The sequence below is a fragment of the Acanthochromis polyacanthus genome, chromosome 11, assembly GCF_021347895.1.
Source record: "Acanthochromis polyacanthus isolate Apoly-LR-REF ecotype Palm Island chromosome 11, KAUST_Apoly_ChrSc, whole genome shotgun sequence".
NCBI lineage: Eukaryota > Metazoa > Chordata > Actinopteri > Pomacentridae > Acanthochromis > Acanthochromis polyacanthus.
The window spans coordinates 24,321,425-24,335,268 of record NC_067123.1 but is presented as its reverse complement, the minus strand read 5'-3'; the positions used below and the strand labels follow the sequence as shown (position 1 = coordinate 24,335,268).

The 13,844-nt window shown below is 41.5% G+C and overlaps 1 protein-coding gene across 3 annotated transcripts in view; it reads right to left on the bottom strand.

Annotated features, from left to right (window-relative positions):
• Nucleotides 1-946: 946 nt before the first annotated feature.
• fam49al (family with sequence similarity 49 member A, like) overlaps nt 947-13,844 on the bottom strand; it is a 35,078-nt gene continuing 22,180 nt past the window's right edge. For all 3 annotated transcript variants that reach the window (XM_051955179.1, XM_022197799.2, XM_022197797.2), the window contains 9 exons: nt 10,929-11,050; nt 9,571-9,676; nt 7,093-7,229; nt 6,906-6,983; nt 6,476-6,592; nt 4,635-4,714; nt 4,219-4,345; nt 3,053-3,123; nt 947-2,960 (listed from right to left, as the gene is read on the bottom strand). In XM_051955179.1, coding sequence (XP_051811139.1) covers nt 2,897-2,960; nt 3,053-3,123; nt 4,219-4,345; nt 4,635-4,714; nt 6,476-6,592; nt 6,906-6,983; nt 7,093-7,229; nt 9,571-9,676; nt 10,929-11,050 — 902 coding nt within the window. In that variant the 3' untranslated portion in view covers nt 947-2,896. The remainder of the gene's footprint in view (nt 2,961-3,052; nt 3,124-4,218; nt 4,346-4,634; nt 4,715-6,475; nt 6,593-6,905; nt 6,984-7,092; nt 7,230-9,570; nt 9,677-10,928; nt 11,051-13,844) is intronic.

Below are 13,844 nucleotides of genomic sequence, written 5' to 3'. Positions count from 1 at the left end.
GCTCTTAACTTTTGCATCTCTTCTGTGTTCTTGGATGTGTACAGGACTGCTTTTCAGGAACCTGTCTCATATCTGGACACCTGAGGTCCTCCTGATCTCACCTCTTCTGTCTGTTTGGTTTACTGATGGTATGGTCATCTACTGTGTCCTAATCTGTGTTGAGTTTCATTCAAATTTGTACATGCAGTTTAGCGGACTCCAGATTTCCATGCCGTTGTATTTTTTTTTTACCTATTCTGACATGTTGTTGACTCTAAATTGTCCGTATGTGTGAATGTGAGTGTGATTGTTTGTCTCTGTGATTAGCCCTGTGATAGACTGGTGACTTGTCCAGGGTGTCCTCTGCCTTCACCCTGCCGTGTTAGCTGTTCTGGGCTTCGGGAGCCTTCACACTTGCATGTTTGATCAGATCTAACCAGCTCCTGTCGAGTCCTATTGTTGAGCAGTGATGGGGCCCGCCAGAATGTGCTGAGACTCTCTCCAGAGTATCTACACTAAACTGATTGTCTCTTTCTCCAGTATCTTCTTCTGGCCTATTCTACTCTATACTGTCAAGACATCCACAACTATGGTGTTCAATACTGTTTTTTGTTTGTTTGTTTGTTTTATTGACGAGTAATTAGTAGTCGGGAATAACACAGCACCTGACATTCTTCAGTTGTAATAGCACCGCTTGCTAGTTCCTATCCCTGTCCACCCTTTGTTTCCCCTGCACATCACTGAGGTGTAGCGCTGCCCTCTCTGGCTCTAATAGGGAACTCCAATAAAGAATATCAGCTTAGCTCTCAGGGAGGGCTGGTGATGGTCACACATGCACTAAATGTTAAAATATTTGGCTGCAAGACTAAAATATGCATTAATCTCATAAAATATTGACACCCCTTCTGTGGAGTTAAACAATGAGAATAAATGCAGACAAAAAAAAAAGGACACAGAACATCCATGGTTGAATGTAATAAATGACAAGTTTATTGTTGCACAAAATATACAAAATAACAAGCAAATGGACAGCCCCTGCCCCTCCCCCCTCCCTCCGGTTCATTCGCCATAATGAAGCTGAGTTTCTGAAACCTATGACTACGGCAAGTCCGATGGTCCAAGCCAAACGCATGGTAATTCTGAGAGACAACACATACCCAATTCCAGCGTCACTGAACAATTAAAAATGAATAAAAACACCTTATTTACACATTTCTGTCAGAACTTTTACAACATGCCATCTATGTATTTATACAGAATATGCTTGTGCACATACCCCTGTATAGAAAATATATTATAAGATCAAATTAAATTAGACTAAGGGCTATAGACATCCAAAGTACAGCACTTCTTTTTAGTCTCCTTTTGAACATTTTTTTTTTAAATTTTCATTTTTATTTCCCACTTATTGAATGACTTTATCAACCTCGTACTAAAAGAAAGAACTCTAGTTGTATGCAGGTGTTGGTGGTGGTTGTGTTTTTTCCTTGTGGACCCACGTGGACCATGTAGATGCCTGTCGAGAAAAGCCTCACATATTTACACCGGGACACTCAGATCTCTTTTAAAATGCACATGTGTGTAAATCTGACCGCCGTCAATGTCGTCCTGGCCGTTTCTTATCTTCACGTGTCCCTGAAAAGATGATCAGGGATGTGTTGCAGGACTACAAGACTCCCTGCCCTCAAACCCCTCCGAGCCTGGTTCGATGATGTAACAAGAGCGTAAACCAATCAGCTTTGGCACTGGGTGTAGAAGTAAAGTGTGCTGTGGTTTTCCTAGAATGCCTTTCTTGGATTTTTACAAGTCATGCGAAATCTCAGTTTGTCTCCGTTTTTGCACAACTGTTAAAGCAAAGAATAGCTGGGAACGATGTGCAGTTCTCAGAATTTAAGATTTAACAAATCAGTGCCAAAAAAAGAAAGACAAAATGACTTTTTTATTATTCTCTTGCATTGCCAAATTAAATTTAACAAGCTAGTACTGTGATATCTAAACCACATTAGCACCATGGAGAAAAAGACAGACAGAGTGAAAAACGTTGTTCAAGTAAAGCCAGAAAAATCACAAAATGTTGTGCTGGAAACATGTACAGCGTCAGGGCACACTACATGGGTGGATCTGTACTCCTTTTGTGCCAAGGAAAAACCACATCTCCAGTGGATGGATGGATGAGTGGGAAGATGGACAATGAAGAAGAAATCAGGGCCAAAATGAGGCGTCTGATCCTCCAGCTGCACCGACGTAGAAAAGAATTGATACCGGCGGAAGCAAATCTCCGGAGTGAATCCATCACATTGCTTCATGATTCGCCTGCAGATGGAGATCGGTGCAGCCGGAGGAGGCAGAGAGGCCTCGCCACTGTTTCTGCAACTTTAAAAGCTGAAAACCCCTCCAGTTGAGCTGAATGTGAATGTGAGGAGGTGCGCAGGAAAGCCTCAGGGAACCAGTTTGGGATCAGATTTCAGGGGAAAAGGAGATGGCATTGTTTTCAAAGTGTGTGCAAAAATACTTGTCAGACTACTGCTGGAACATGAACCCTTTTTTTTCATACATTTTCAGTTTGCGTCGGTTCTGACCTTACATTTTTCCGATATAGCTTCCTCTTTAGTCCTACCTATTGTTCATCTGCTGCTTGTGTTTCACTTCTTTTAATATATATCTATATCTTCTTTTCTGGCTTTTTTTTTCTCTTTTCTTACTTTACAAAATGAGAGACAGAATGATGGACAGCTGACAATATATATAATTATTTTCCTCTTCTTATTATCATCAGGTTGCTCTTAACCTGGAGATGAATTTCTTTGTTCGTTGTAAACAAACAGGTTTATCAGCCACTGGCGTTTGTTTCCTCGTCGTCTTCTTCTTTTGCCTCCTTCTTTTCTCCCCCCCGTCCCCCGTCGCTCTCCCCTTTCTCTCATTGCAGGAGGGCCCTGATTTGTTTGGAGGTGCTGTCATCATTTAGATGCCGTGTTGTGTACCTGAGGAAGCAGGTGAGACAGAGAGGTGTGTTGACATCTCCCGCTAATCCCTTTGTGCGTATCTCTGACTTCTTTTCCATATTCATACACACCTCAGTGCATTCAGAAGTCCCTCCACACTGTTGGACGGTTGCTCTTTCAACACCTTGATGCAGCCCTTCATCTGCTCAACACAAAGATAATACAGGGCGTTAGAGAAAGGTCAGCAGCCTCAGATCAACCTCATCCCCTGCTGCCAACTTAAATGCATATATTTATGAGGGTAAGTGACCTCATCTACCACTGTTGAATATGGATCACGCATTGGCTAACGTGTCTTTATGGAGGTGAGAGGAGTGGATGGCGACTGCTTTGACACATATCTGTTTAAAATGAAGCTATATCCACCTCATCAGCAGCTGAGTCACATCAGATGTTTTAAAATTGTTTTTACAGTTTCAAAATTTGTACAGCTTACATGTGTCTGTCTCAGCCTTTACAGTAATCATCCTGTAACTCCCCCAGATGTATCTCAGTACCTTTTAGGATCTAACTATCTTTTACTATCAATCTCATGTGAAATAAGGCTGTCACAATATTAGATTTTCAATACATGACTTTCATGCCCCAAAGATTTACAATAAGAACATTATATATTTTGAATAATCTGAAAAAATCACCTAATTCTTCACTTAATTTGTTTATTGTGCATTTTGTTTCTTTTTTTTGCTAATTAATCACACTCAGAATAAAAGTGTAGGCACATATGTGATCATAACTGCACCGTATGTTGTTTTTTGGTACTGGATTATGTACAATATTAATATATGTGTACAATATATATATTTAGTTTTTTAAATTTCACAGTTATTATCAATACTGTTGCAACATCGCTTATCTGAAACAGTATTTATAATATATGTATGACCATTCAAACACTCCACTGAAGCTCAGACAGACGAATATCTTGGTAGGTTGGAAGCAGAAGGCCGCTTTTACTGCAGGTTTTATTGACTATAAATCAGAATCCTATCACTCCACACTGTGATAATCAGAAAGACGTCAAACATTGATGACTTTTGACTGATGACTATTGATTGTGGACTGTGTGCAACGTAATCAAAATGTCAGTTTAACACTATTTCAGACTTCCCTGTGGAAAAACACCCTCATAATGAGCAGTGGGTTAACCTTGACCGGCCATGTAAAAATGATTGGACACCAAACCCATTATGTGTGTGAGCATGCAAGCGAGTATCTGTTCTGTATCTGCACTCACATCAATTTTGGAGGTCTTGGCGAAAGCCCCGACAGGGTGAACGTGGTCATACAGGATGATGACACCCACCATCACCCTCATGCAGAACAGCATAGTGTCTGTGTTGGTGAACCGACAGCGGTACTCCCTGCAGCAAAGGCAAGTGGTTAAATTCAGGCCAGAAGAAGTCACTGATGACATTTTATTCACTAATAGAAAATATGAAATATCCTAAAACTTAGCATGAAGGACTCCATGAATCAGAGTTGCTCTGTCTATTAATTTCTCACATTTGAAAAGGCCTCTTTTGTGTTCACTTTGAAAAGGCCTGCTAATTAAAATGTAGGCATCTGACCTTCATCAGAACAAGGAGAAGAAAAGGAGATGGGATTGAAGAAGCGGGGACGAGGAGAAGGAAAAGTGTTGAAAGCACTTACGGAGTCTCCAGCATGACACGACACACACAGGCCATGGTGCTCAGGCAGTCTGTGGTGTCCTCTATGGGCAAAGTCTTATTCTGATGGAAGACAAAAGAGAAGCCAGAGAGCATGTAAGTATTAATTCCATGCTTAATGTTGACACACTGACAAACTGTAACCTCTGCAGTTTACACACTGACGGGACAAAATGTTCTACCACAAGGTGGAGACAAAGCACATCGGCAGCGAAAGTTAGCAGTAAGAGCTGCTTGTCTGAAAGGCAATCATCACCAGCATGTCCTCTACATTTTGCATGAGTCTCAAAAGTAGTTTTGAGGACGCGCTGAGGTGTGAAGTTAGCAAGAAGACTGCTGCCTCAACGCTAACTGTGTTTTGACAGCGAAGGAATGGAGAAGGAGAGAGTTTTCACGCAACATTGGGGTGACAGCTCAAGCAGACAAGAAACTAAACTACCAGGATGAATTTTACACCAAGACAGCAATAAACAAGTGTATGTAGTTAAAATTTAATAACACTAAATTGCAGTAGCTATAGAGTGATCTAGTTGTATTTTATTTAACTTGCCTTCATTTAACTTGGGCGTTCTGTGTTGTGTTGTAACAGGCTGAGGTTTGTTTTTGATCCCTGGTCAGTTAGAACTGGTTCTCTCGACAATGAACACGAAAGCTAAACAACAGTGCAGCACCAGTATATTGTTATTGATCAAGTCATGATTAATGGTTACGCAGATTATGTTTCCTTAGAGGAGACGCAAGGTTTGATCTGGTCTCTCTGTGCAGTTGTAAACTGAGTAATCACTCGATGGTTAGTGCTTCGACACGCGTGATAAATGATCAGCTTTAGGGAGTCGTGAATTGTAACTGAGTACATTTCATCTAGTATTATACTCATGAGAAAATCTGAGGCACTGTCTTTCCATTTTGTGCTACTTTTATGTCATTACATTCAGGGGGGAAATGGGCTTTTCACTTCATTGTGTTTATCTGATGTTTCTATTGAATTTAAGGGATTTAAGTCTTTCTCCAATCATTGATTAAACCTCAGAAAACACATTTCTGAGTATCCAGCTCACCTAGAAGTCTTTTTAGACACATAAAATCTATTCTACACTACAAAATGTTAAGTGGTAATACTGGAATGATTTAGTCATACATGTTTGAACTGGAAACTGATTCTGGGGAAGAATAATGATACTCAAAGTCCCATCCTGCAAGTTGGCATTACTGGTTCTTTAGCTTTGTTATTAGTCTTATCAGTACACTGTAGTTTAGAGCCAGAAATGCTCAGCCATAGTATTCACTGCTTGTTTTGCTTATTATATATCGTGTAGTGTATAAAAAGACCGACAACAACTTGATTTTCAGCAGATGGCCTCATCAAATCACCAACAATGAGCTTATACAAAATAAATCTCTGTTACAGATTCAACCTCCTAACAGTCTGTATCAAATTACCTCCAACTCAATAAGATCTTACTAATGCATTAGTAATAATAATGCATGAATATAAAACTGAGTAGCAATAAAAGGAACCATTCCAGTGCTCATAGTACTTACACAGTTATATTTAACCAACATGTTCAGAAGACTTTTACTTGCTCTGAAGTACAGGAGTCATGAATTGCTGCTGCTTTTCCTGATAATCTGAACACTTTCTTCATTAAAGGCTCATCATCTAAGAGGGAAAACTCTCTTGATTTATTTTTTTGGCTGCCTTCTAAGTCAATTTTACGGATTTCTTTCAGTGGTAGTAATTAAAAGCAGAAGTTCGGTAGCTAAGCCTCGACACGGTAAACATATGCATGCATGAACGTGACGCTGGATGTTTGAGCAACGTACCTCTGAAACAAACTTGGTGGTGGCGTTGCTCAGAGTCTTCAGCATCGGTGTCGCTTCAGCGTAGAACAGAGACATCCGATTGGCCATTTCATTGTTCACTTCATTCTCTGCTTCCAGCTGCGTGCCAAGACAAAACAGATGTCATGTCTTTTTTTTTAAATTTTTTTTAGAAAAACAACATTCACCATCCAATCTGATGATGGTGCCGTGCGGCTGATAATTGAGATTGTAATCAGGAATTCAATCGCAGCTCTAATTTGTGGAACTCAAATGTCAAATGAAATATTGATTGTACATCTCTTTGTGTTGTTAGGAGGAAAGGAACACCTCCACTTCAGTCATTAATGATTAAACAGAGAAAGTGAGGCTTGGGCTCAGCATTTGATCACGTATGCAACAAAAACAGCCGCATCACGTTTAAAGGCCTCACCTGCTGGTTGTTCAGCCTGTTCCTGCTTATAGTCCTCCTGTAGTAGCTGAAGTCATTCTGAATGGCTGGATTTGTCATCTGCATAGTGAGAGAAAAAGGTTAAACATGCCGGATTGATTTTTCACTACAGTAAAGGTCAGTGTCTGAGGACTGTAATTAGAACAACAACAAAAAAAGATGAATTCACCTTTAGTTCATCAAAGCTGAGCGTAAAATGAAGGATCTCTGCGAACTGCTTGGCCAAGGCCTGCTCTCTCTCCAGGTGCTGCATGGGAGCGTACGGCGGGCTGGTCAGCGCCTCCAGCAGGCTGCGCAAGGCGTTCTCTGCAAATGTACGCACACATCCATGTCAGAAATTCATGTACTCCACTTGGAATCTGCATGTCATAACGTACGGGTGTTTATCTCTTCTCGCTCAGGCTGCTGTAATTCTCTCTAATCTGGATCTGAAGACTCTTTCGTGTCACCGGCTAAAGAGCAAAATGCAACAGCAGTATTTCAACTAGTGCAAACAGATAAAATTGATTTTCTTAAGTGTTGTCATGACTTCGCTGGACATCACAGGATGCTTGCTGGCTGGATGCACCACTGGCATCAGCTGAAATAACAGACCTTCAGGCCTGTTCTGAGTGCAAGGCTCAGGGCTTCCAGCCTCTTTTGGCTGAGATTTAGGTGAGTAGAGATTCAGAATTGGAGGCCAACAACTGCTTTTTAGCTGCAGTAAGGGCACAGTTAATAGTGCCAGTTTGTTGGCCAGTTGTCAAGACTTGTCAAACTTTGTCCAGATACAACTTGTCCACATCTACTGCAGTGCTCCCCTACACTGGTGCAGTTCAATTATTCATTTTGACTGTCTAAACAGACATAGTTAACATGGTAAACAATTTGCCTGCTTAGCATTTCATTCAAACTACCCAACTACAGACTGCCAGAGCTGCTATCATGGCTGCAGACGCTCCTGGCATCTCATTTTGACCTCTATTGAGACTCTTTTTACCCTCCGTGACTACAGGCAGTAATAAAAAAAATGTCATTGTACAACACAAACTAAATGAGCACAAATGGTGCTCAGCAGAGATCACACTGCAGCTGATCATACAGCCTGCACCCTTGTGGCTACTGTATCACTGACCAAACACATCCCCTGTGTCACATACCGTACTGAAGTAAACCTTTTTGCTGCTTTGCTGCATGTAACAAATCAGACACCAGAGCCGGACCCCAGAGGCTGTGTGTAGTAGTGATGCCTCAGAAGCAAAGTCTCCTGAGGCCTCATTCCTTCCTCTGCATTAAAAATGTATAAGGGCCTTCTATAAATACAGCGCCGAAGTGTTTCATCTAAAGGGCCTGGGCAAAAGCCCCTTTCTCCCTCCTGCTGTTAGCAGATCGCTGGTCCCTATCCTCAGTACCAACTCTTGACGGTTTATAGTGACAGGCTGGATATAGAGACGATACGTGGAACCTCTTAATCTCTTACTGCCCACTTTGATCCAATAAAAAATACAACGTTGGTGTTGATGAGATAAAATAAACTTTACTGATCCCCTCTCCAGGGAAATTCACAATTTGGTTGGAACAAAAAGGGGAGAGATGTAGGTTTTACTGTCTGAGTCATTAGGATCTGATCCCTTTTCTCTCTAACAGGCTGGAAGTAATGCGATGTCTGTTGTCCGGCATCTCACAGATACATTAGCTCTGATAAACAATCATCAATTATTAGTCAGCCGGCCCTCACTGGAAGGTAAGCTGAGAACACAATGTCCCTGAGATGGAAGTATTATTGGAAGGCAGAGCAGAGGCGGCAGCTGAACATTTCTCTGCTCATACTTCTCTCTCTCTGCTCTCTCCATCTCTCTCGGTGCTGGACAACCATGTACCACTGTTTCCGTAGCAACGGCTGCTTGGCTGCTAGGTCAGGATGCTGCAGAGATGGCTGAGAGGACATCATAGTGTATGAGGGAGTGTGTGTGTGTGTGTGTGGAGGAATGCTCTCGGACTGAATGTAAAATGATGAGGATATGAGCCTCTTTAATGTTGCTCGACAATTTCATCACCTTCAGCTTAGTCTTCCTTATATTTTCTGAAACGTGTACAATGAATCCATTGTGCTGTTATGAAAATATCTTTCCTTTTACTGAGTATGTCACAGTCGCAAAGTGTTAACAATACCGTCTGTCACATACTGCACGTCTCACATCCTGGAAATGTTGAATAGCTTTCAAGAAGACAATAGCTCGTGTTGGCTTGCAGTGCTAATCTGTGAAACTACTACAATGCTGCACACTTTAATGCGCTGCAAATGCCAAACCACAAAACAAAGCAGTTTATTTCACACATATCTCTGTCACAAAGTGTGACAAACTGACATGAATGTGAGGCTCTTCCTGTGTGCACCCTTCACCTCCACTTCTACACTGGTCTTATTCTCGCTCTCTACCCCTACATCACTTCCACCTACCAAGGCGCAAAAAAATGCACATTCTGATCACCATACAGAAAGACTTCCTTCTTTGATAAAGAACTGACTGACAGCAATGAAGTCTCTGTAGATTTAGGTTTATGTTGTAGAGCTTGCAGCTATATTTTAACTCATGTTGGACCTCCAATATGGCCACCAGAGAGGGAGCTGCATGACTCTCTGAAATTTCTTTCAAGACATGCTCACCCAGTCGGAGCGAGAACTCGTAGAACCTCTTCAGCTTGGCCACCAGGGGGCAGACTGCGTTCCAGGCCTTCTCCTGCAGAGCGAGGTCGCCTGGGTTCTGGATGGCCTGCGGGCAAGTAACACAAGCAGCTGTTACTTTCCAAAAATGATTTTTGAAAGCTTCCCGTCTCCTCTGTCCTCACTTCCTTGAAGCGATTTTTGACTTTCATGAAGCATGTTCGCTTTCAGTTTAATAGTACCGCCACAGTACAGCGATAAAGCAAAAAACCTGACACAGTATCAAAGACTGAAAAATTAGTCAAATATGATTTATTAATAAAATCTAATTTGTTTCTGTCAGCACCAATGTCATGGGATAGGATTGGCCAAACTATCTCACATAGACATGCGTTTAGGCAAACAGTAAGGTTATATTTTTCTTTGTCAACAAATCCAATAAAAAGTTTAAACCTAAAACTGTACTAGTTGTATTCCTATTACTTCCCAACTTCCCTACTTTATTCATGTCATTCCTCAAATCAGTTTGTTCCTACTTAGAATGTACATCTTTTTAATCAGCCCACAAATATCCATTTTACAACCCACTAGTTAGTTAGTTAGTTTCCTAAAATAGCTGGGCACTGTAGTTCACGGCAAACGTGACTCAAACAAGAGCAAATTATGCATCTGTTAGGGACTACTTTTAGAGGCGAATTGATACACAAATGATGATCTAGTAATAGTGAGCATTTATGGCACTAAGATGATGCATGAGGGACTTCTATCATCACAATGACATCCTTTTGAAAACATATTTCTAGTCCTTAATGCTTATGGAATCAGTGAAGCATAAAAACGCTCCTGTGTGTAACATTGGTACTACAGCCCTACTGCAGCTAAGGCTTCAACATGACTGCAGGTGCAATAGTAAAAAATAAGTAAATCAAGCCAAGTGAATTGTAATTTTGTGGATAGAATCCTTTAGTTTCTAAAAACATGCTTCCAAAGTCAGGAGGAAAGGAGAGGAAATGATTCAGCGTTTACTGCAGGGGGAAGCTGGTTTGCAGTAACGTGTCGCTGAAGACGAGCTGAATCTCAACACTGTGTACTGCAGCTGCTGTTCATCAAGACCAGCATATCAGATGATATTTATGCTTCTAGCACATCATTGCAACCAAACACAGCATATTGCACGAAATGCTTGTTTGAAAAATGCTTTCACACGTTTCTGTTCCTGCTTATACTTAGTGTGTGCTGCATGGTACGCTACATGTCAGAACTACACCCTGTGATTCACACATGAGTGTTATCTCCCCACGCTGCACTGTGCGCTCCACACTTTATTGACGTTCAGCACTTATCGACTGCTCGGTGCTCACTTCTCGTATCTCCTGGCCCGCGCCATTATAGGACTGCAGCTCGGCCAAGATCCCATGAGCCTCCTCCAGCACAGCGCTGACCTGGTTCCACACGGCCGTCTCTGCCTCCGTGGGCTGGGCATCTGGAGGGGAGGGAGGCAAAACGGGAAGAGAGGGAGTGGGAAATGAGAGTGTGGTGTAAGGTGCAGGAAGGGATGAAAATGTTGAGGGGAGGTGGCAGAGAAAATGGAAAGAAAATGAAAGAAAACAGGAAGATTTGAGAGGAGACGGTAGTTAGTGAGGAAGGAAGAGCTGAAATGAAGGTATCCTAGGAGGCCAGATTAAAACCTGAGATTGTTCACTGCAATAACAACAAAGCATCTCCACAAGTGAAAATTACTGCGTTTAATCCAAGTTAGTGGACTCGCAGCCATAAATATCGAAGGTCAGAATCTGGCCAGCAAATAAATGATCCAATTTACTCGTAGAATTACAAGCAGAGACTTGTGAGGCACACTCTGTCACACAGTGAGGTTTGATTACAGTGGTTGGTCACCTAGTACAGACAAGAAAACGACAAGTCAGTTCCATTTCAGGGAGCAATTTGGAAGCTACAATGAATAGTTTAACATTTTGACGGTTTTTCAGGCGCTGCGAAAGTGCCTGGATTGCGCAACTTGGATAATGTGTCTGACTCCTGAACTGTAATCGTCGCTGATGTTCATTCAGTAGAGATTTATACAGACGTGGATAGGTGTAATTGTCCCATTAGTTTGATATAATAGTCTTATCCATCTTTTTCTCACTTTCTGTTTCCCTCTCCACTTCTATGAATGGGTAGAGACTTTTTTTTTTTTTTGCCCTTGAGGTTTAATTGTGAGAAATGCTAAAACAAGCAAGCAGCAGGAGGGACGACCTCTGGGCACACTCAGTCTTTATCTGTTTCACACACACCGAGTAGCACATATACTGTAAACTCAGAGTTTTGCTGCAGGGCGCCTCCCAGTTATAAGTGCGCTTTGTTTGCGTATGTGGCGTGCTGCACGCATACGGGAGGGATTAAGTGTTTGAGGGACACAATTTAGGATGCGTCCTCTTGAGTCATCATTGTGTTTAGTTTTCTTGCCTTTGTGAGAGTGGGAGTGTGCCCAGGCAGTCCTCTACATGAGGTAGCACTGCTGATTATTTCTGCACCCTGAGGCACTGCCTCCCTGCAGAGAACTAGTAATCATGGAATATTTGCCGTCCTATGTGCACACCGGCTGCCATAATGAGCACAGCGAGACTTGCTATCCTGGTGACTTCTCACTAATGCCCTCCTTCATTCTTCTGGTAAACAACAATATACTGTGTTTACTATTCATTAATTAAACGATCTTTTAGCAATAAAAGAATAGTTCACCCTTCTTGATAAAACTTGGAGGATCAACACCACTTCTTTCACACATGACCGCACCTGAACGTGTCAGCACCGTGGTCACTTTATCATAAAAATCACAATAACAACCACTCAATCACTAGCCCCTATTTAATGGGCAATAGTGATCAGTAAATTGAGATTTTAGACACTAAACCTGGTCACTTCGCCTCAGTGTTAGCTTTTTAGTCGAAGTCATGGAGTCTGTATTCCACGGATACTACTATTCACTTTCCTGTGGAAATATAAAAGTGCCACATAGAAAATACATTTATACGCTCCATTCCAATAAAATGGTGGAGAGTAACTGTAGTGTGCTAAAAGGTTACCAAGAAATGTTTCGGACACATAGCTAGCATTTTGTGCTTTACTAATTGTATTCTTAAATGTAGTCGTGTTTAACATATTCACAAGTCAGGAGTTTATATGAACACATCATTTTTGTGCTATTAATGGCATATTAAGTGAAAGTTTTTGAAAACTCAGTGTTTACAAGTTGTGACATCTTTAATGACATTTTCAGAGAAAATGGAGGCCATAAAAGATCAACTTTCACCAAAAGGTAAGTTTAGATATTTTCATTTTGGTTTCATAGAGTTCGTCTTCATGAGCTTATGATATCTCAAGAAAATATTTTTCCCAACAGTCTCATTTTTTTGCTTATGCATTTGTAGTCTACATTTTGTTAGCTACTTGTTAATTTTGCTAAATGATTAGCCTCAGCGGGATATAGACAATGACAGGAACGCCCATGATGCTGTTGACTAGCAGCAGTGTTCTCATGCCTTATGGTAGCCTAGACAACCCACGGCAACGAATTTAATTCTCTGTCAGGGTGGGTCTAGTTACCCTCCATAAGGCTCGAGGTTGGATGCTCCTAAAACTGGCCGGACGAATCACCATGAAGTGTAGAGTCAGAAGGCAGGTGTAACTAAGTGATGACAGAGGCGCGACGATTCTGACAGGAATACGTCAGCCTATTTGTTGCGCTGATTGGTTGTATACCTACCCAATTCCTGCAGAGTGATTTGATAGACAACCTTTTAGCCCGCCTCCCTCCCTGTCGAGCGTGCCTAGACCCTCGTGTCTTCAGAGCTGGGTCTAGCGCGGCTAGGCTAGCCTTATGGTGGATGTTACCACTTGAATATCAGGCGTTTTGATGTACAAAATTTCTCATCTTATAATCACAGGCTCATGAGACTCAAGAAATTAATTACATCCAGCCAAAAAGTAGTTCACCATGTAACCTCACCATTACAAAACTATTATTTTAACTCTTTGGCTTTAGTACATGTTTGTGAGTTAATTTTAATCTCTGCTGGGAGGTGAATTTATTTTACTTTTCACACAATTAGCATGTTTCCCTGCATTCAGTCTTTATGTGTTACTAAACTTAAGGCAACCAGCTGCTAGCTCTAGCTTCAAATTTACTTTAGAGACATGAAGTAGTTTGAATCTCCTCATCTAAGTCTTGAAAAGAAGTACACTTCCCAAACACTTCCTTTAAGATGTTTAAAGGC